Source organism: Trichosurus vulpecula, chromosome 8 (genome assembly GCF_011100635.1).
Source record: "Trichosurus vulpecula isolate mTriVul1 chromosome 8, mTriVul1.pri, whole genome shotgun sequence".
In the NCBI taxonomy this organism is placed as follows: Eukaryota; Metazoa; Chordata; class Mammalia; order Diprotodontia; family Phalangeridae; genus Trichosurus; species Trichosurus vulpecula.
In genome coordinates, this window is record NC_050580.1 from 82,991,208 (window position 1) to 83,014,890 (window position 23,683).

Genomic DNA, 23,683 nt, shown 5'->3' on the forward strand with positions numbered 1-23,683 from the left:
CTCAGACTTGACATACTTACCAGCTGTGTGATCTTAGGCAAGTAACTTAACTCCAATTGCCCTGCCTTCCCCCCTCAAAAAAAATTTAGTGCTCTAAAAGATACAACGTCCCCCTTGGAGACTTATCAATGTCACTTGGGCACTAGAAAAATTTTTGGTCTAATATCTTAAAGAATATAATATCAGATATTCATATAATAGGTTAGGATTTACAGAGTGCTTTTCACAAATCACTTCATTTCATCCTCATACTAACTGTGTAGGTTAGACAAGATAAACATTTTTCTCATTTTACATTTAAGAGAACTAAAGCTCAAAGGGGTTAAGACTTGCCCTCTATCACATGATGGTAGGGCTAGAATATTTAAACAAAAGTCATTGGAATCCAAACCTGGAGCTCTTTCTACATATGACAGCTGTTAATTCTTTTTCTTGATTTCAATTATAGTCAATCTATGATTTTGTCAATGAACAGAAGGAAGCGTTGAGTCAGGTAATAAATGAGAGTAATCCTCTTTGGGCTTTACTTCTTTACGAAACAGCACCTGAGGCTCCAAACTAGGAAATTTAAAAACTCATGGTTCTATAAAGAGTCTTCTCAAAGGATTTCAAAGTGAAGGAGGAGGAGTATTTTTTGATGCTTCTTCACCTTTTCTTTCTTGCACTTCTGGGAAGGCAAAGGCTTGAGAAAAGAAATTCTTAAATGTGGATTTCTCTCCCTCCTTTGGAAACTGGAGGGTGAGGCCACCCTAAGGAATAATTGGACTCTGGGACAGTAATTAAATAGATAATCAAACAAAGGCTTTGTAAGACAGCTAGGAAAACAACAAAAATTCAAGGAGAATAATAGTAACACAGAAATAGTTATGGGGCTGTGTTGGGGTAACTGCCAGATAATCTGTAATTTAAATTGTAGAGGTGAATAACTACACCTTAGAATTTAATTACTATGTTATCAAGACAAACATCATAATAAAGATAATTTTACTCACCTGGAAGACAACACTGCAATTTTTCTACTACAGTTGTAATATTTCTCTGCTGAATTCTACATCGAATGATGTCTTCTGTTTGAGCTATCACCTTAGATACAAAAAAGTTCACATTTTAAAATAACAATTTAAATAAGCTCCATCTATTCACTACACATAAAGGAGTCTCCAAAAACTTACCTCTTTTCCAGCATCTTGAAGCTTGCTGTTGGTATCAGTAACTTGGACCTTAAAAATAATTTCATCTTTGTTAGAAAAATAAGCACATATTGCCCTGATGTAATTGCTCACCCTTGTAATCAAATCATGCTTCTTGACAAACTTAGAACAAAAGAATTCAAATTAACTCTACAGCTTGAACTTGAACTTTTTATTGGAAAGGGCTTTTGTTAACTTCAATTACTTATGACAGTTCTTTTTAACAGATTCTGTGGCAAACTTATCAAATTTACTCAGGATTTTTGATCTTTACTTGTTTCTCTAAGTCTGTCAAACAATTCAAATCAGTGACCCAATTGACCACTGGTCCCTTTTTGATAACTTCAATGAGCTCTATGTGCCATTCATTGTCTGTAGGAAATGGTGATTGCATTTTACGGTAATTAAACATTCATACTTTGGTGAATGCAAACACTGGGTGGTTGATTAACATTAAATGTACAAATCTCCAATCCATAGCAACATTTTAATACTGCAGGTGCAGGCAAAGCTCAACCTCAGATTTTCCCACATATTAAGTAACTCATTAGGTCATCATAGCAAGGAAGCACATTCTGGTTTATTAAAAATCTCATTAATTTCCAAACAAAAATGTTCAGTGGCCTCACTGATGTTTTATTTGGTCTCTTGTTATCTGAATATCCTTTTTAAAAAATAGCTTTCTAATTACAACCCTTGGTAAACTAGGATCATTCCATATGCCATGCTCTCAAATGTAAAGGATGCTTTAAAAAAGCATTTGTTAAGAAGTATTTAGTATCCTGACCGAAAAAAACCTAATTTTTAATAATTTGGGGAATATATGACAGGAACTGAAAAAACTTCTTAAAGGAAAACATGAATCTATTGAAAAAAGGTCTCATTTCCAAATTATACTGAGGATTTTATGCTTAAGTTATTTTAATTAAATATTTTTTGAAGTTTCAAAAAATAGCTTGTTAAAATCTCTCATCAACTGTAGGAATTTTTTTAAGTCAAACTATAAACTGAGTTTTCAAATACATTAAGTTTTTAAAAGCTTCCATGAGCTCCTTCAAGGAAAGAAAGCCTATTAAGTTAATGTATTATAAGCTATCCAAAAAAAAGTGGTGGGGAGAAGGGGAAGAAATGGAGGGATTAGCCCAGTCATTAGCATGACAACTGTGTTAATAGAGCAGAAAGAATATCCCCAAAAATATATACTAACTCACTTCTATGACAGGATCTCATTCAGTACTGATGTGTGCATATACAACATGAACTAAATTAATATTCTAATAACTAACTTACTGAGGACAAAGATAAATACAATTTTAACAGGGTTCTTACCTTGAGTTTTTCTGCATCAGTTCTTACTTTAAGGAGTTCTGTAATAGCATCTACAAAACCCTGATGATGAAAATTACACATCTTTTCAATTTCTTTATCATGATTGCGGATACAAGCATCGAGTTTTTCCATGAATTTTTGGTGTGCATTTGGTTGGTCATCATATACAGACCTGTATATATTTAAAAGAAAAATTAAAATTATTTCCATCTTACCAAGTTCTCACTTAATAGTCTATTCCTATGCTACTGTTAAGAACTTTACTAAATCTCTGGATTTTTCAGGTAATTTATCTGAATTTAGTGTTATAATACTACATTTTAAAATACGCTAAGCCCCTGTAATTTTCAGCAAGTGGGTAACCTAAAGTATCCAGGCTTATTTTTTTTAACTGTCTACATTACAAGTCCTGATTAAGTTATTTCTCTTTCATAAAATGGAAATAAAAGAATAAGATCCCCTTTCTATAGTCGGTCCTCCCTTTCCTTTCAACTAGTTAAATCCAAAGACGCATACTTATAAATATTGGGTGGAGAATCTTTTGTGAAAAGTATCATAACTCCATTAATACTTTTTGCATTAGGTATCATTTAGTAAAATATATATGAAAATATGGCACCCCAAAATTAGGAAAAGCAAAAAAAACTAAATTTCCTGAATGCTATGAAAATAATTATCCCGCAACATGCAAGAATGCCACAATATGTACCGCCATTGTAAACAACCTTAAAATTGATTTTCAAAAACAACATTATATATACCTTATATACACAAGTTAATTCCTGTCTGGCCCCACAAGAAGAACTGTATTGACATAGGAAATAGTAGTACAGTTAAACATAAAGAGAGAAATGTCGCCTAAGTTAGGTGAGGAGCACATTTTACTGTAAATATACAGCTCTATAGGATAACTAATGCTGAACAAAGATGACAATAGCTCTAATATCCTTGATCTTTTAGAAATTATGGAAAAGTGATATACCAGAAGACTAGAAATAGCAGTATTGTAATACAAGGAAAATTAGGAACCCCTGAGTAATCCCTAGCTACTGACAAGCCCCCCCCAGAAAGAATAGACTCAGATATCTTTGGTATTTAGCAAACCCCCTGGGACTCCATGGCTCCTTCCTGGAATGTCAATAGACAGGACAATCCCACTGAGAGATAACCTCGCAGATCCTGTCTAGCAGATATCCCTGGGACTCCTTGGCTCCTTCCTGGAATGTCAATAGATAGGACCATCCCACTGAGAGATAACTTGACAGACCCTTCCTGGGAGATATCCCTGGGACTCTGTGACTCCACCAAGGAATGTAAATGAGATTATCCCACTAGTACGATAACCTGACTGAATCTTTTGATCAGCCAGGACCTTTGTTCCTCTTCCCCCCTACTCTGTACCCCCATATCCTATATAAGCCAAGCCATCACCCCAACACATTTGCCATTGATTTGTGGTGCCGTACCCCGATGGCCGCCGGCTAATAAATTCTCCACTTAAAACTTATACTCTGTGGTGTGTCTCGCTCGCTTCTGGTACAACATTTTGGAGGCCCCAGCGAGATGCAGCGGTATTTCCTGTTACCGCCCTGGAGACACACACAGAATTCCGGACCTCAGCAGGGAGTCTCTGCCCCTGATCCACCTTCTCTCACTTCAGAGGGCCGGCTCCTGGGGATTTCTTTTCCTAGGACTCTGATGTGGAGTGATGGTCTCGGAGAATGGACTCTTTGCTGACCTGTCCCTTTTCGGCCTACGGAGAATTCTGGTTTTGTAGACCTCTAGAGGTAAGGTTTTTCTGGTTTGGTTTCTGGTTTGGGGCTAGCCATTTGGGTCTCTGATACCATGCTAAACCCTGACGAGGCTGTGGTACAGAGCTAGGGGGGCTGGGACGCCACCCTTCCTATGGGGGTGTGGGAAGATTGGGGTGTTTTCCTTGAAGAGGGAACCTGGTTTATTTTCTTTCCTCTGAGGGGACCTGCTTAGCCCCAGTTAACTCATGCCATTGGTTATGTGTTTTGTGTTGGGTGTGGGAAGATTGGGGTGTTTTCCTTGAAGAGGAAATCTAGTTTATTTTCTTTCCTCTGAGGGGACCTGCTTAGCCCCAATTAACTCATGCTATTGGTTATCTGTTTTGTGTTGGGGTATGGGAAGATTGGGGTGTTTTCCTTGAAGAGGGAACCTGGTTTATTTTCTTCCCTCTGAGGGGACCTGCTTAGCCTCAGTTAACCCATGCTACCGGGTCTGTTTGGGGTGTGGGAAGATTGGGGGTGTTTTCCTTGAAGAGGAAAGCTGGTTGATCTTCTTTCCTCTGAGGGGACCTGTTTAGCCTCCAATTAGCCCATGCTGTTGGTCTCTGTTTTGTGTTGGAAGTGTGAGAGAGATTGGGGGTCGTATCTTTGAGGAGGAAATCTTTCCTCTGAGGGGACCTGCTTAGCCTTCAATTCGATCCACACCGTGAATTTTGTTGCGTTTTGAGTTTGTCTCTGTTCGTGTGTCTATGTCAAAATTGTGAAATGTCTATGTTTTGTTAAAAAAAATCTGAAACATAGGCAGCCAGAGATATCAGGCTGCCACTAGGGAAACAGACTCCCTTCCTTGTGGCTCCCGTTTGGCCAGTGTGGAACTATGGGGAATGGGTTAAAATTTGGCAAATTCTGGGTTTTAAATTGTTAAAAAGTTTGGAAATTGGTTAGTTGAATTTGGGAAGAAAGAACTCCTGAAATTGTAAATCCATTCCAGGAGCTCACTCTTGCTAAAAAACATCTCCTCCCAATGAATGCCTTCTGGCTAAAACCTAAAAGTCTTCAGCGGGACTCTCGCATTTGTCTTAGTCCTGGATTCCCTTAGATTCAAGTACAAAAGAGGTTTTTGGGAGTGAGCAAGGGGGTGAAGTTTTACTTGAATTACAATCATTGAGATCTTTTCACTAAGGCTGCAGTAAAAGTTAGAGCAGTTAAATCAAACTCCTCTCCTCCCGGATCAGATTAGAAGAGAATGCAGGAGAACTGTAGGGAAAAACTTGTGTGGGACGAGTGAAGACCTCTCATAAAAGGGAACAAATTAGATAAATAGAAATAAGTAGGATAGTGAGTCCCATTTCTCTACTTAGATATTTTCCTTTCTGTAAAGCCATTTCTCTACTTAGATGTTTTCCCCTCCACAAGCTTAGCTAGTGACCGTAAGACCCCCGAGGTTAAGAACAGGACACAGGATGCTGGCATCCTGTGTATTTACCTAATGGCGAGAGGCCTGAAAGAAAGAAGGGTTGAGGTGAATAAGTCAGCAACCATAAAATCCTCTGAAAGTAAGGATAGGACACAGGATGCTCACCCCCTGTGTGTTGACTCCAGGATAAGGGACCCTCAGCTCAGCAGAAAAATGAATGAAAAGCCGGAAAGCCAGGTGCAATGTAGACGTGCAAGACCAGTCAGGTATGAATGATGGGAGACAAGGTGTAAGGGTGCTGGGGATATCTGTCACAGATGTAAGGGTGATGGGAAAGGCTAGTTTGCCACAGATGTGAAGATGAGGTAACCAACAACTAATTCCTGCCTGTTACCGATAACTGAACTGTTTGTTCAATCGTCATTGTCATTGTTATTAAGACAGATTTACTACCTTGAGGTTGATAGTAGAATGAAATAAGAATGGTGGGAAGTTCATGTTCATCACCTGCTTGTCAAAAATAACCATACTGTTTGTTCCTTGCCATTATCCCTGGGTAGATTTATCGCGTCCAGATTGTACCCTCAAAGCTTACGTCTGCAAGCTGAGAGGAAGGAGGTTGGGAGGGGGAATTGCTGTTAGGGACCTATATAAACACCCCAATTTTCTGTGTCCAGTGCGCTCTGACACTGAGAGGACCCCCAGTCCTTTCGGTATCCGGGTGGCCCTTTCCCGCGGGATCGTAATAAATTTTCCTTTCTACTTTCACCTTGAGATGCCTCTGTTTTAATTTCTGGATTCGTAAAATCCATCCCACACAGTTGGGGGTTCCACCGAGATTTAGTCCTCGCCTGGGAGGAAGCTGTCTCACCGCGACCCTGGGGCAGGGTACCCATCGGATTTATTTTTCCGGAGGTCCCAGGGTTTCGCTGGGGAGAGCTCCTCCTGGCAGGACAAAAGATCTCGAAGAGAGGAACTCGGAGAAAGTAGAGACGAAATAGAATGGAGCTCCTGATTGTGCTAGCGAAGACTGCAGAGACTGCAGAGACAGCTGAGGAAGCTGGGTTGCTGATCGGTCCGTAAGTGGTGTGCACACGGCCCAGGGCAATGGGGCCTTGGGTGACCGGGAGGGGGAGGAGAGAGGGAGAACCTAGACAGTTGGTGTCTGTACAGTCCCTGTCCCCCGGGGTGGGGTGGACGAGAGAGGGAGAACCTAGACAGTTGGTGTCTGTAGGGTCCCTGTCCCCCCGGATAAGACTTTGGGAAGTCTTGAGAAAGGAACAGTGTAAGACAGCTAATATCCCTGAAGGTAGCTCTCTGGGAGTAGGCTTAGAGATGCTGGGATAGAAAAAGAGAAAAGAAAAGAATCCGGGGATGTCTGACAATCCCCTCTGAGCTTTTGGATTCTTTCTGTGGATTTCTGTCTGTAGCTGTCTGTGTTTCTGTGTGAAGAGAGTGTGTTATCTCTAAGAGCAGCCCTTTCTTTCCCCTTCCTCTCTGACTGTGGCAGCAGGCAGCATCAGAGGGCAGGAGGGGGAGAAAGAGAGAGAAAAGTATTTTTAGGTGGAAAAGGGAAGTTGAAAAGGAAGTAATTAACAAAAGAAAGGTCCCTGGAAGGCTGGGGAGAAAAGGAAACAGGTTGAGAGACTGAACAGTCATTAAAGAGGGTAAGAGAAGTGTCAGGAAGATATGATCTATTTGCATGGACAGTGTGAATAGAGGTTTTGAGAGTAAAAGTTTTGGAAACTTTTGGGAAGTTGTAGGAAAAGTGCTCTTTCTTTTTCCCTCCATTCCAAGTTCTGGCCAAATTTGGGGTGAAGAGAAATAAGAAAGAAAGTGGGAAACTTTTCCCTCAGATTTAAGTGAAATGTGTTACTCCTGATTGGATAAAGAAATTTTTTTTAAGGAGTGAACATAGAAGTGAAGTTTACTTGAGTGAAAGCTAGTTGTTGTCCTGTCTCTGACCGAGCCAGGGCTGCAATAAAAGTTAGAGCAGCTAAAACCTTTTAGCAGATTCCCATCTTGGATCAGATAAGGGAAGAAAGTAATGGTAAGGAATTTGAGATTATCCTCCTGCGATTGGGAAAAGGGGGGAGGCAAGCAGAGGAACCTCTCCTCTCAAGCCCCCAAGTTCCTGCTGCCACACAAAGGGAAGTGGCTACACCTCTCAAATTCCTGGGGCATTTTAATTTGGCTAAAGCTAATATTTAAGGTATTGATGTATTAATATATGTATTTATATATATTAACACATTAATATATATAAATACCAGAAGTAATAGGATTAATTTCTATATGTGATAATCTGAAAATGTAATTGAAGTCATCTTATTTCTAAATTGTATTTTTATAGTTCTCTTAAGCTGTAAAATTTGAGAAACCCTTGTGAGGTCTAAATTTTGTCATGTACATGAATTGACCTTTAAAAAGGGGTGTGATAAAAATGTGATAGTTTGAAACTGTTATATTTGGTTATGAGCAAATAATATTACTTTTAAATCTCCATGTGTTGGTAATGAGATTAATGATTAGAATTGTATTAGGTTAAGAAGCTGGATAATTGTTGTAACCAAAGGAATTATAAACTTCCAAGTTTTGTCTTTATCTGAAAGGAAGTTCAGTTAAAATTGTTTTTGCTATAAGTCAAGTATTTATACAGGCCCTGTTCAAACAAGAATCTCCTCTTGCAATTTCAGTCCATTCAGGATACGTTGTAAACTGTTAAGAAATGTGATTTTATAATCTTTTACAATGCTAGGAGTATTGGGCCTTAGAAATTAAAATGTTACCACTAGTGATTTTGACTCCAGATTTGATTTGCTCATATATTTCTAAATTTTCTTATATTCTGTAACTTGAAGACAATTGCTTTTATAATCTGGATGTTGTTAGATTAAGAATTGTACTTAATTAAGAAATTGAGGTTTAACTGAAACAAAGATAAGGATAATTTAATTGGGTATGTTCTTAATTTATAAGAAACTAAATGTCCTCCACATTGCAACACCTTTTTAACTAAGGAACTTTGTAATATCTAGGAATTCTGTATAAATATTTGAGAATGAGGACATCTTCCACCAACTTAGTTAATGAACTCTAATGTTTAAGGGTTAATTTGCTTTAAGGAAAAAAAAAAGAGATGTTATCATTTTAAAAACTTTCCTAATAATTTTCTTCAGAAAAGTTTAGTGAGTATTCCTTTTAACATCAGGATGAAAAGTATTTTTGTGATTTTAAGCAAGTTAGAGCTTATCAATGTGTATAAGATTTAATTCCTAAAGTGTCCCTTTCCTCCAGAATGAGTAAGCAGGGACATAAATCCATCAGCCTGTGAGGTTGGTCATTAACCTCTTTGTTTTGTTTAGGAAGATGGAATGGGATTCCAGTATAGACAGTTATGTCAGTAAAGAGTATTAATTTATGAACTATTTTGTCTTATGGTTGAAACATAAAGGAAAGCTGAATAATGGGTTTGAGAGATTTGGAAAAGATAAATAAAGGTTTGATTGGAAATGCAAAAATCATATAGGAAGGTCTGGGGACAAATGGGAGTTATTCAAGCCTCTCCTGTCCCCTACATAGTTGTTATGTTGAGAAAATATGAGGAAGCATTTTAGAAGACAGAAAAGATATGTACCTTGATTTGATAATTATTAGCTCAATGAAATTTGGGACAGTACTATCTGAAGGATATTTATTTGCTATTTAAGATTCTATGGGACTTCAATTTACTATTATTTTAAGCTCTGATAACAGGGACAGGTGCCATAAAGCCAATAGTAGAATGACATGCACTACAGGTTGAGAACTACTCCTAAGCCCTGCTTTCAGCATCTAATGACTATATGATCATCTGTCAGGTGTGACTCATGCCTGGAATCAAACAGAGCTAAGGAGGTTCTTTCCTTCTGTTAAGATATATGACATTGTCCCTCTTTTCTTTCATAGCAAATTTATGTTGTCAAGAAGTTTTGTAAACAATGCTATATCTATTAGATAATAGATGGATATTGGAACATCTCTGAGTTACCATAATGGGATGCAAGAATGAACAGCTTACAATTTTGACCTATATTCCCCAAATAAATATCATATAGAGATAACATCCTACAAAAGGAGGAGATGATTAGACAAAGATGTAATGTGATAGATGTCTAATTAAATAGGAAAGCAAAATTTGAGAAAATTAACAGGATCAGATTGATTTTTCTAAGAATTATATACAGATGTATATTATTGGTTTATGCTTTGATAAATAGATTTTAAATTTGGATTTTTGCACAAAATTGTATAAGATAATGGCAAAAGCAAGATTATTTCTCCTTTATTAAGATATTGGTCTGATAATTTAACAAGGCAGATGAGCTCATTTCTAAAGATTCTTATACCAGGTACAAGGTCTAGGTAGGGATAGAAAACAACAGATGATATATATATATATAAACTGAAATTCTCTGAAGTTTCAAAAATGGAAAACCAAATTTGAGTGATTGTACTAAGTTATATTAAGTAAGAATTATCTAGTAATTTCAAATGATTGGGTAAACTGGTGCTCTTGTATAGTCATACAAAAGATAATATTCTTTCTAAATATTAATGGGAATAATTTAGAAGTTTGTAAAATAAAGATACAAATGTAAGGTTGAATCATTATCCCATAGATTAAGGCTGGGATTTAAAGTTACTCTGTATCTATGTGGAGTAAGGCCCTTAAATGTAAAAGCAATTGGATATTAAGACAAATGGTGTAATCAATTACTGGAATTAAATCAGAGACATTCCCAGTTTGGAGGGAAAGAATTTCAATATGTAAATCTCTTTAAGAGGGATAAGTTGTAGAATATTTTTGCATTGATGAACAAGTTAAATGTGGCTGTTTGAATTTGAATTCATTCCATGGTCCAAAATGTAAAGATGAAGTTAATCTTTGAACCCATCATATTTATATGGTTCAGTTCTTGAAGAATATCTCATTCTTTCAGATCAGGCATAGTTGGAGGAGAATAGAAGAGTCTGGGAAACTGATGCAAATGTGTTAGAACAATAACTTATGATCTTAATGGGAAGATTTTATGAACAAGGGAGAAAATGCACGCAAGCTACTTAAGACTCACTTTAAGGATGTTCCTTAAGAAACTGACTGTTAAAACTTGCCATTCAGAGACTTAATGGAACTTTTAACTGACTGTTTTTCTAAGTCTAACTCCAGGTGTGAATATCAAGGAAGGCTGTCTGAGCCACTGATCTATGATGCAGCAGCAGCCCTGTGAAGGACAGGCGTGGACTGCAGGTATGATTTCATGGTAGAGTTAAGAGGGCAACTGTTCAGCCTATGCTGAGGTGGGACCCTCTTGACTTGATCCCTTAGCTGAAGCTTGGCAGACTTTGAGCCTGGCTCAATGCAGCTTGCAGTTTGACATAACTTCTACCTGGAGTTGACAGGAAACTAGACTATAAGTTCCTGATCTCTTGGTGGCAAATTTCTATAATCAGAAGGTTTTGTAAGTACAATAACAGATTGATTAAAATAATTGATTAAGGAACATCTTAGGTTACTATAGGACTGGGACTAGTGTTCCTGGGTGTGGTCCCATATAAATTAAGGGTAGTTTATAAGGGCCTTGTATAAAGTCTTGTAGAAGTTGGGGTCTTTTAATTCTTGGAAGAAAGATGGAGTAGATCAAGTGCTTGTGAGAATATTATTTGGTTAACATCAAGCTTGTCTAAAGTTTTGTTACAATTAGTCATGTTAAAGGAATGGTTTGTGATTTATTTTGTAAATGCCATCAAGGAAACATGGCATGACTAAAAGGTTATAGAAATGATAACTCAAAGTTGTGTTGAGGTAACTTTTGTAGGCGAATGGAAGAAAGCTGGTTCCTACAAGAAGACAAGAAGAAGAAGATGCTGACAGGATGCTGTGCTGGAGACGGGTGGAACAAATACCAAGGGCCAGAGGACTTCGTTGATGATGCCAGACAGCTGTATAGGAAAAGACTTTTTGAATCTTAAAGGGACAATTGCATCATTATTTTCTTTTGGGTGTCTGTATCTGTATTGATAAAGGGGACTGCCCCTTTGATTTGTCAATGTGTCGATCAGTCCTTCCCATACTTACTTAACGGGGTAATGAGTGACTCCCAGAAAGGATCATTCAAACTTATAGAACAGCTACTTGGGCTCAAGATGGGAGCCGGGGGTGTAGAAACCCAATTTATATCCTCAATAGGCTAATTAGACTCAAGGAGAAAATACATCAAGATTAGTGTGAGAGGTCTTCATTGAGCAAATAAAAGAGGAGGGTCTGTGTGGGATGAGTGAAGACCTCTCATAAAAGGGAACAAATTAGATAAATAGAAATAAGTAGGATAGTGAGTCCCATTTCTCTACTTAGATATTTTCCTTCTGTAAAGCCATTTCTCTACTTAGATGTTTTCCCCTCCACAAGCTTAGCTAGTGACCATAAGACCCCCGAGGTTAAGAACAGGACACAGGATGCTGGCATCCTGTGTATTTACCTAATGGCGAGAGGCCTGAAAGAAAGAAGGGTTGAGGTGAATAAGTCAGCAACCATAAAATCCTCTGAAAGTAAGGATAGGACACAGGATGCTCACCCCCTGTGTGTTGACTCCAGGATAAGGGACCCTCAGCTCAGCAGAAAAATGAATGAAAAGCCGGAAAGCCAGGTGCAATGTAGACGTGCAAGACCAGTCAGGTATGAATGATGGGAGACAAGGTGTAAGGGTGCTGGGGATATCCGTCACAGATGTAAGGGTGATGGGAAAGGCTAGTTTGCCACAGATGTGAAAATGAGGTAACCAACAACTAATTCCTGCCTGTTACCGATAACTGAACTGTTTGTTCAATCGTCATTGTCATTGTTATTAAGACAGATTTACTACCTTGAGGTTGATAGTAGAATGAAATAAGAATGGTGGGAAGTTCATGTTCATCACCTGCTTGTCAAAAATAACCATACTGTTTGTTCCTTGCCATTGTCCCTGGGTAGATTTATCGCGTCCAGATTGTACCCTCAAAGCTTACGTCTGCAAGCTGAGAGGAAGGAGGTTGGGAGGGGGAATTGCGGTTAGGGACCTATATAAACACCCCAATTTTCTGTGTCCAGCGCGCTCTGACACTGAGAGGACCCCCAGTCCTTTCGATGTCCGGGTTGCCCTTTCCTGCAGGATCATAATAAATATTCCTTTCTACTTTCACCTTGAGATGCCTCTGTTTTAATTTTTGGATTCGTAAAATCCATCCCACACAAACTTAAATCGCCCTCCCCACCGGGCAATGAGGAGAGGGATAGAAATTCACAGACTGACAGTCAGTCCTGTGCCTCTGAGTACCTTTGTAGCCCGTCCTTGTGGTGAAGTTTAAAAAGTAAAATTTGTGAAAGAGAGAGATAGAAAACCTGTATAAGGAATTTAGGAGGGTTGTAGAATAGCAGCTTGAGATTACCTGTCTAGTCAGGAGTCCATGTGCTCCTCCTGGCTGCCATGTGCTGCTCCTGGCCTCACCCTTCCCCCACCCTCCACATTGAAAGGTTATCAGAGCTGAAGCTAAAGGAAACTTGTAAAGAAACAGGGCTGGTTAGTTAGTGCTTGGAAGGGTAGGCTCCTTGCCCTCAAGGGGCTGCCAGGCCCTACCTAGGGAGGAGCCCCTTTAGAAAACTAAAAGGGATTTTTTCCTGCTCTTATCTCCCTTGGGAGTCCAAAAAAAAATCCTTTTAGGCATTTTTGTATAGATGAAGCTTGGAAAAAGTGGGTGCAAAATTAAGTTTCTCTTTCTTTCATAAGTTCATTCATGGCCAGGCAAAAGTTCCTATACCTGGGCCAGAGGTAGTGGTGCTGAAGAATATACAGCTAAATAAAGTGTATTTGGGATGTTAATGTATTAATATATGTGATACATGTATTTATATATTAATACATTAATATATAATACCAAAAGTAATAAGCTGAATAATTTCTATATGTGGAAATCTGGAAATGCAATAGATGTCATCTGAAAATTATTGTTTCTGTATTTCTAAACTTGCATTGTGTTCCCAAAAATTCTCTTAGATTGTGAAATTTGAGAAGACCATTGTGTGGTAAGAAATGATATTATAGCAATTTTAATCTGATTTTGATATATGTGAATTGGGTTTTTAAAGGGATGTGATAAAATTTGGAACTGTTATATGTGGTTATAACAAGTAAATAATTAATAATACTAATATTTAACCGTGAGAACAGACTTTTTGTGTGAAAAAGTTTTCTATTATGAGAATATATCTGGTGATTTAAAGTTATAGTTTCAAATAATGATATGAAAGATTCTCCGTGCAAGGAGATTTAGAAATGTGATCACCTAAATTGATAAAAGGGTTGTTTCAAGTTTTAAAATGCATAATTATGTTTAGGGCACTGGTACATTTCTAAATTGTGTAATGTGACAAACAGATGTATCAGCAATATTGAAAAATGTGGTAATCTTTTATAATGCAGAGAGTATTGGGCCTTAGAAATTAAAATGTTACCACTAGTGGTTATGAATCATTTGATTTGCTTATCAAACTCAGTTATGATCACTAGATTGGTAATTAATTGGAATCTGTTTCAAGTTTTAAGTACATGATAATTGCTTGTGGTGTACTTATTTCTAAATTTGTTATTATATACAAATTGGTTAACATCACATTACCTGTGCTGTTAGAGAATAATTTCTCTTATAATCTGGATGTTGTTAGATTAAGAATCGTAGTTAATTAAGAAATTGAGGTTATTAACTGAAACAAGAACTTTTGAAACCATCTAGTCATGAATTCTTATCAATCTTGTGTGAGTTTTCTGTGTAGAGGAATTCTTATGGAAAAAGGTTTTTTAAGTCCTGGTAAACCTTATTATTGTGATAAGGCTAATTAATTGAGTATATAATTTATAGAAATTAAGTGTCCTCCCATTATAACACTTTTTGATTAAGGAACTTTGTAATGTCTAGGAATTCTGTGCAATATTTGAGAGTGAGGACATTTGGCACCAACTTAGTTAATGAATTCCAGCATTTAAGGGTTAATTTGCTTTAAGGAAAAAGGAGATGTCTATCATTTTAAACCTTCTAAATAATTGTGTTCAGGAAAGTTTAGCGAGCATGCCTTTTAACATCTGGATAAAAAAAATCCTTATTAGAATTATTAGAATTGATGCTTATCTATAGAAGCGCCCATTCAATGTCTTATTCAAGTTTTTTTTTGAGTAAGGAGGTTCCAAACGACAGTCTGAATTCCTTACTCCTCCCTGCCCTTAGTTTAGATAAGAAGAAAAGAATTTCACCTTAGCCCACCTGTTAGAAGGGAAGGAAAGGAGAGGGGCAGCAATAAGAGGATGGTAGGGGCCAAGAAGCCTCCAACCTGGCTTTTTAAAAAAACTGTTAAGATTAGACTAAGACTTGAGATGGGTTTGGCCTGGTAGTTAATTAGTGAAGTCTGTCAACTGATGGAGAAGAACCCACCCTCAGGGGGAGACGAGATGGCAGATCTTTTTAATAAGTGTTCCCTTTTTTAGAATGAGTTATCACGAAAAACAAATCCCCTTTTTTTGTGTCTTTGTGTGTTTATGAAGCTGGAATGGGATTCCAGTATACACAGTTATGACAATGAAAAGTACTAACTTATGAGTTGTTTTGTCTTATGGTTGAAATGTAAAGAAGACTTAGTCCTAGGTTTGAAAGATTTGGAAAGGTGAATTAAGGTTGAGGGAAAATAGGAAAGGCAGATAAGAAAGTTTGGGGACAAATGGGAGTTAGCTAAGCCTCTCCTGTCCCGAGAATGATAGTTTCAGATGGTCAAAGTAAGTTGGAGATGAGTGTGAGGAAGTATTTAGAAGATGGAAAAGTTATGTAGCTTGATTTGATAATTATTAGCTCAATAAAATTTGGGCAGTCTTATCTGAAGGATATTTATTTGCTATTTAAGATTTTATGGGACTACAATTTAATATTGTCTTAAGCTCTGATTACAGGACTAGGTCACATGAAGCCGGTAATGGCACACCAGGTGTTACAAGCTGAGAATTTTTTAGGTGGGTCTGCCTGGGAGCAGTCGTGAAGACGACCTTGGACACAGACTAGGTAGGATCTTCCTGACTTTATTTCCCAACTCTGCTATTTCCTTTCTGAAAAGGAAAGTCCCCACCTGGTTACACCTAAGCCCTGCTTTCAGCACCTGGTGACTATAAGATTGGCTATCAGATATGACTCGTGCCTGGAATCAAACAGAGCTAAGGAAGTAAGTTCTTTCCTTCTGTTAAGATATATGACATAGTCCCTCGTTTCTTTCATAGCAAATTTAAATTATCAAGAAGTTTTGTAAGCACTATGCTAAATCTGTTAGGTAATAGATAGATGAATACTGAAATCTCTCTGAGTTATTATAATAGGATACAGGTATGAATAGCTTACAATTTTAACTTAGGTTCATGACCAATAAGACATTGAAATAATATAGGGATAACATCCTCCAAAAGGGGAAAATGATTAGGCAAAGCAAATAAGGCAAAGATGTAATGTGATAAATGTCTAATAAAAGGAAGGGATAGCGAATTTTGAAAAAAGGCAATTGATTGATTCCCCTAAGAATTATGTACAGATGTGTATGATTGGCTCTAAAAATTTATCAATCCTGGAAATTCGAGCTGTTAAGTGTGTTTTGGTAATAAGATCTTAAATTTGGATGCTAATACAAGAAAATTGTATAAGATAATGGTACAAGTGAAAATATATCCCCTTTGTAAAGTATCTGTAAGTTATAGTAAGTTAAAATTGTCTGAGAATTTCTAGATCTGAACCAGAGAAGCAGAACTCTCTTTTACTATCAAGGGACCAGATAACTACAATCAGGCATCTGGGATTTTAAAATACTGCTTTAAATGAACATTGTGAGGAGTGGACATCTGGGCCTATAGAAGACCTCGCCCTGCGGTTCCAAGAGCCTGGGAGGGACAGCACCGGACGCGGACGGCTTTCTCACGGGATCCGGAACCAGAACCTGAGCAAAGACCTGTTTTTTTTCCCTTCTGCGTCCTTGTGTTCCCAAAACTGTTTTTCCTGAACTTTTATTATGTTCCCTCTGCTTACTTACAATTAGTTTACAATTCCTGCCCGTCCCTGGGGATGTCCAAATACAGAAAAGGGAAAACCTGACTCCACCTAGATAGGGATTTTAAAACTTCACCTTGTGGAAAATAGAGTTTTTTCCATACCTTTAATTGGTCTTTAGGCGAAACTTTCAGTTTGCCTTTGACCAAAAAAAAGGGGGAAATGTGGGATGTTTTATACCATTTTTAAATTTCTGGAGTGCAGTACCCGGGGAGGCTCCTTGGACTCTCCTTGAGTCTTCCAACTAGGTCTGGCCTTCCCCTGGGGCCAACGACCTAGTGTTCCTTTTATTGTCACCCCTGCTTTGCGTTTTTGGTTGGCCTCCTAATTTTATTGCTATGCCCCATCAGGTCCTTCCTTTTTTTCAAGGATTTGAAATTCCCATGAAGAAAAAAAGTGGGGAATGTAATACAAGGAAAATTAGGAACCCCTGAGTAACCCCTAGCTACTGACAAGCCCCCCCAGAAAGAATGGACTCAGATATCTTTCGTATTTAGCAAACCCCCTGGGACTCCATGGCTCCTTCCTGGAATGTCAATAGATAGGACCATCCCACTGAGAGATAACTTGACAGACCCTTCCTGGGAGATATCCCTGGGACTCTGTGACTCCACCAAGGAATGTAAATGAGATTATCCCACTAGTACGATAACCTGACTGAATCTTTTGATCAGCCAGGACCTTTGTTCCTCTTCCCCCCTACTCTGTACCCCCATATCCTATATAAGCCAAGCCATCACCCCAACACATTTGCCATTGATTTGTGGTGCCGTACCCCGATGGCCGCCGGCTAATAAATTCTCCACTTAAAACTTATACTCTGTGGTGTGTCTCGCTCACTTCTGGTACAACAGTATGTCCCTGGTTTTTAAAAACTGGAATAATAATAGATCCTGAAATGGGTAAGCTTTAATATCATGAGTTGAGTTATCAAGACCAGTTTTTTTTTAATCATCAAAGCCAGAGACCAATCTTCTGGTGCTGTGTCTCTCCACATTTAAATCATCCTCAGACAACAGACACAGTCTGCCACCAGGCTCTTATAGGAGCCTTTCCAGCTTGACACAATCAGTCAGAGCATATGCTCTGTTGGCATAGCTCCTGAAAACACAGAGATACTTCCACATCAAGAGAAAGTATCAGAGAAGGAATTAAATGGAAAACAATGTCAAGTCCAAATGTCAATCATTCTGGGATGAGTTACTGAGCATATGGTCTGTTGACCATTTTTCCATATATAGTGATTATTATGATTTATTAATAAAAAGTAACTGAAAAACTAGCCTGAATAGTGTTTCAAGGGTAGTCAATCAAAGGAATGCAGCAGCAACAACAAATCCTGTATCTAACTTACGGCAAATTAAATGAGAAGAAAAATCACCCATGGTGTCATTATGGATAAAATAGTGAGATTGGCACTACACATGATTTCCCTGGTAAGGAAACTCCCTCTACCAATGCTGCTTGATAATATTCTGCAATGTGTAATCTTAGAGACTGGTCTGGAACACTGAGAAGCTAAATGACTTGCCCAAGATCACACAGACAGAATACATCATAAGTGCAACTTGAACATAGATCTTTCACAGTTCTCTATATACTATACTACAATGCTTAATGGGCACTCAAACCCAATTAACATTTGCCTGATAGCCTTCCACTAGAGACTTAACTCCTAAGTGGCAACACAGTTCTTTTTTGGTCCTGTTTAATGATTTGAATGTAGACACAGAAGGGACACTTTCATATTTGTAAATATCCACAAAAGTACAAAATGGTACAGGACCAAAAGTAAAACCCCTTGGCAATCTAGTCGAAACCTTTCTTCCTGTTGACATTGATCCATTAGTCAAATATTCTGCTGATTAAATTAATAAGCTAACCACTGAGAATTGATTATAAAAACAAGTACTCAATCATCCTATAAAGAACACGTAATTTATATCTTTGCAATGCCCTTCTCTTTTCAAAATTATTTTATATTCACTCTCTCATTATATAGAAGCATTTAAGTGTCTACTATGTGCCAGTCACTGTGGTAGGTGCTGGGGATATGAAGAAGGGCAAAAGACAGTCCCTGCTCTCAAGGAGCTCAATCTAGTGAGGAAGACAATACGAAACAACCATGTACAAACAATATATTCATGATAAAGTGGAAATAATCAACAATGGGAAGGCATTCGCAGGTAGCTTCCACTTTTAACCAATTATTTTTGCTACCTAGGTGCTAAACAATCGTTTCGACAGGTTAAGGGAGAACAGTGTTGGTAATACTCTCCAAGTTCTATTGCCTTGAGGTCAAGCTCCAGTGATGTGTACCATCAGTCACAATCACACTATTAGTCAATCTTGCTTAAATGTTTTCAGGAAATATACTTTAGGGAGATTCATTTGGCAATTTGTAAAAAACTGCTGTTTCAAAACAAAATTTATAAATAAAAATAAAGACGCAATTAGTTAATGCCTAAGGACTAAAATCTAAGTCTCTTAACAGCTAGTCTAGTATTCTTTCCACTATTAACACAAATAATGTTTTAAAGTAGCTACACGTGCTACAGGTGCAGCCCCTTAACATACTGCTCCCAAAGCCAGTTTTTCCTGATGCTACTCTGACCCTATGATTATACACTACAACCAAAGAATATCTGAAGGAATGGAAACATGAAAGTCTACTTATTTTTACAGCAGGGTTTGGTGATAATATATTCATGACACTATTAAAAATTATTCTTGGTCGGGGCAACATCTTATACATATATATGAATATGTATGTGTGTGTATATGCATTCATAAATATGGCAAGCATACATACATATACATATACACATACAGGATATGCCTATGTTAATTTTTATCACCACTCAACCCAAACACATCTGGCAGGTGAACATGATCTTGAAACATCTTGGACAGCACTAGATCTATATCATGCCAGAAAAAGATGGGGGAGGCCTTGAACGTATAAACTTAATTTATGATCCCAAAAGACAGATGGATATGGATGACTGAAAACTTGTTCTCCCTCAGAACTCGTGGAAAGGTAGACAAAAAGCCAAAACTCCAAATGCTAATATGCAAAGATGTTAGATTAGTGCTTCCCAGACAAGGTTAAGTGAAAAAATATTAATACCACTAGATAATTTTACTTTCTTAAGATTTTGCACATTACTTTTGTTTTAAGTCTTTTGTTTTTTTTATTTTTGCTCAATTGCTGATAATGCTTTGGTTGGGTTTTTTCAACCCTGTGTCTTAGTTTCCTTAAAGAAACAAGACTAATAGGTCTGCAGTGCTAGTAGAGAGAATAAGGAAAATCTCATAAAAGACAGTCATGTTCTAAAAGTGCTGTTCCCTTTTCCTGTAGAGTTGTTAATTTACAGCTATAAAGGCAAAGGATAACTACTAAATCAAGTACTCTATGGAGGGATGTGTGAGTACCTTAAATATTGGACAGCAAGCCAAACACGGAGTCTAAAAGGACTATGAAGTCAGAAGGAAACAGGCAGGAAGCAAATTTAAAGTAAACCGGCTAGAATCAGCATCTAAAGGTTCAGACTAAACAGGAGGGGATGGGCAGGAAGTAGATTCCACATAGCAACTCAAGGTTTAGAAAAAATAAATGGGGCCACCCAAATGTTGTTTGATCCAAGGAGCAAGGCTGGCTGCCATCTTTCTGCTAGGTATAAGTAGACGAGCATTCATAAGTACATGCTGTGAAAGTAGTGGTGGCTGACAATGACAAAAGCTAAGCTTACACAATTCACGAAAATCCAGGTCTCTCGATTCCCAGTCCAGTGGCTCTTTCCACTGTTCTAGGTGCCAGGCAGATTCACTGGATAGACCAGGAATTACTCAATAAATATCTACTAGTTAACTACTGAGCAACTTAGAAAGCTGGTTGTTGGGGAAATACTGATTAGAAAATAAGACCATATGGAGGCATTAAAAAGAATGAGTCATAATCTTTTTTATTTCTTTTTTTCTATGGGTTATAAAAACAAGTACTCAATCATCCTATAAAGAACACGTAATTTATATCTTTGCAATGCCCTTCTCTTTTCAAAATTATTTTATATTCACTCTCTCATTATATAGAAGCATTTAAGTGTCTACTATGTGCCAGTCACTGTGGTAGGTGCTGGGGATATGAAGAAGGGCAAAAGATTACACACAAGAAGTTTTAAGTATCTTCTAGAAGTGAAAGATGAAAACCCTTGTTCTGGCTTTTGGTACAATGTTGCTATGAAACCGAGTCAAATGAAGTATGCTCCCCAAAGAGCTCTGGGCTATCAAAAAAAATGTTAAACCTAAGTTAGAAGGTCATATTCTTTCTCGGTCTTAAGGAAGGCCAGAATTAGACTAAAAGGTCACTTAAAACAGTTAATCTTGCTCTAAAACTGTTGTTCAGTTGTGTCTGACTCTTCATGACCCCATTTGTGGTTTTCTTGGCAAAGATACTGGAGTCATTTGCCATTGCCTTCTCTAACTCATTTTTATTATCCTTCAAATCATCAACTTCCTTGACTAAAATGTCCATACTCCTTGACCCAGAGCATCGCACTGTAGTCCCAAGGAAGACAAATAGACAAATGTCCCCTATACACCAAAATATTTGTAGCAGCACTTTTTGTGACAGTGAAAAAGTGGGCAAAAACAGATGTCATCTCAAACTGCATTACAAAGCAGTAATCATCAAAACTATGTACTAGTGCCTAAGAAATAGAGTGGTCTATCGGTGGAATAGATTAGGTACACAAGACACAGTAGTAAATGACCACAGAAACCTAGTATCTGATAAACCTAAAGATCAAAGCTTTTGGGACAAGAACTTATTATGACAAAAAATGCTGGGAAAACGGCAAAGCAGTTTGGCAGAAACTAGGCATAAACCAACATCTCACACCATATACCAAGATAAAGTCAAAGTTGGTAGGTGATTTAGGTGATTTATCGTAAGCAAATTAGGGGAACACAGAAAATTTTGCCTTTCAGTATGGATAAGGGAAGAATTTATGACTGAACAAGAGATAGCATTTTTCGGTTGCTATTCAGTCACTGTTCAGTTGCATCCGACTCTTCATGACCCCATTTTGTGGTTTTCTTGGCAAAGATACTGGAGTGGTTTCCTATTTCTTTGTCCAGATCATTTTACAGGTGAGAAACTGAGGTAAATGGGGTAAAGTGATGAAGTATCAGGCCAGATTTGAATTATGGGATGTAAAATGAATAATTTTGATTAAATTTAAAAGGGTTTATACAAACAAAACTATTGCAGTCAAGATTTGAAGGGAAATAGGAAATTGAGGGGAAAAAATTGTACCAAGTTTCTCTAACACAGGCCTCATTTCTCAAATATATAGAGAACTGAGTCATATTTATAAGAATATAAGTCATTCCTCAATTGATGAACAGTCAAAGCATATGAACAGGAAGTTTTCTAAAGAAGTAATTAAATCTATAGTCATTTTAAAAAAGCGCTCTAAATCACTATTGATCAAAGAAATGCAAATTAAAGCAACTTTGAGGTATCATCTCACATCTATCAGATTGGCTAATATGACAGAAAAGAAAAATGACAAATGCTGGAGGGGAGGTGGAAAAATTGGAGTCCTAATGCATTGTTGGTAGAAGTGTGAACAAGACCAACCATTCTGGAGAACAAATTGGAACTATGCCCAAAAGACTATAAAACTATGCATATCCTTTACCCCAGCAATACCACCACTAGGTCTGTATCTCAAAGAGATCGAGGAAAAAGGAAAAGGTTGTATTTGTCCAAAAATATTTATAGCAGCCCTTTTTGTGGTAGCAAAAAAACTGGGAATTGAGGGAGTGCCCATCAATTGGCAAATGGCTAAACAAGCTGTGGTATATGATTGTGATGGAATATTATTGTGCTAAATGACAGGAAGGCTGATTTCTGAAAAACCTGGAAAGACTTATATGAACCAATGCAAAAAAAAGTGAGCAGAACCAGGAGCATTGTACACAGTAACAGCATTATTGTATGATGATAAATTGTGAATGACTTAGCTATCCTCAGCGCTACAATGACCCAAGATTCTGAAGGACTTAGGATGAAAGATATTATCCACCTCCCGAGAAAGAATTGATGGAGTTGAAGAATACTTTTTTTTAACTTACTTTATTGGGGGGGAGGGTCTTGGGGTTTTTTTGTCTCTGTTTCCTTTTGCAACATGTCTGACATGGAAATATGTTTTGCAGGACTTCACATGTAAAATCTGTATCAAACTGTTTGCCTTCGCAAAGATGGGAGAGAGGAGAAAGAGGGAAAGAATTTAAAATTCAAAATTTTTAAAAACAAAAGTTTAAAAAAGAAAAGAAAAATATAGATATTCATCAACTGAGGAATAACTAAAAAAATTAGGGCATACAAATGTCATAGAATGTTACTGTGCAAAAACAAATTATTATAATAACTAATAACAGCTAACATTTATATAATGCTTATTATGTGCCAGGCAGTATGCTAAGCACTTTACAATTATTATCTCATTTGATCCTCACAACCCTACAAAGTAGGTGCTATTTTTGTCCTCACTTTGCAGATGAGGAAAACTGAGGCAAATGAAGGTTAAATGACTTGCCCAAAGTCACATAGCTAGTAAGTATCTGGGGTCAGATTTGAAATCTGATCTTCCTGATTCCAGGCCCAGCACTCTAACCACTGTACCACCTACCTGAACATAAAGAACACAGAAAAACAAGGGAAGACTAATAAGACCTGATGCAAAGTGAAGGAAGCAGAATTAGTAACACAAAATGTATAATTACAATAATATAAATGGAAAGAAGAATTTTTAAAAACCCACAAAACTGAATACCATGCAATTATA

General features: G+C 37.5%; 1 protein-coding gene across 6 annotated transcripts in view; it reads right to left on the reverse strand.

The window, feature by feature from the left end:
- EXOC6 (exocyst complex component 6) overlaps positions 1–23,683 on the reverse strand; it is a 226,665-nt gene that overhangs the window by 159,953 nt on the left and 43,029 nt on the right. For all 6 annotated transcript variants that reach the window (XM_036735137.1, XM_036735136.1, XM_036735138.1 and 3 more), the window contains exons 2-4: positions 2,520–2,691; positions 1,173–1,220; positions 993–1,083 (exon numbers count right to left, since the gene is read on the reverse strand). In XM_036735137.1, coding sequence (XP_036591032.1) covers positions 993–1,083; positions 1,173–1,220; positions 2,520–2,691 — 311 coding nt within the window. The remainder of the gene's footprint in view (positions 1–992; positions 1,084–1,172; positions 1,221–2,519; positions 2,692–23,683) is intronic.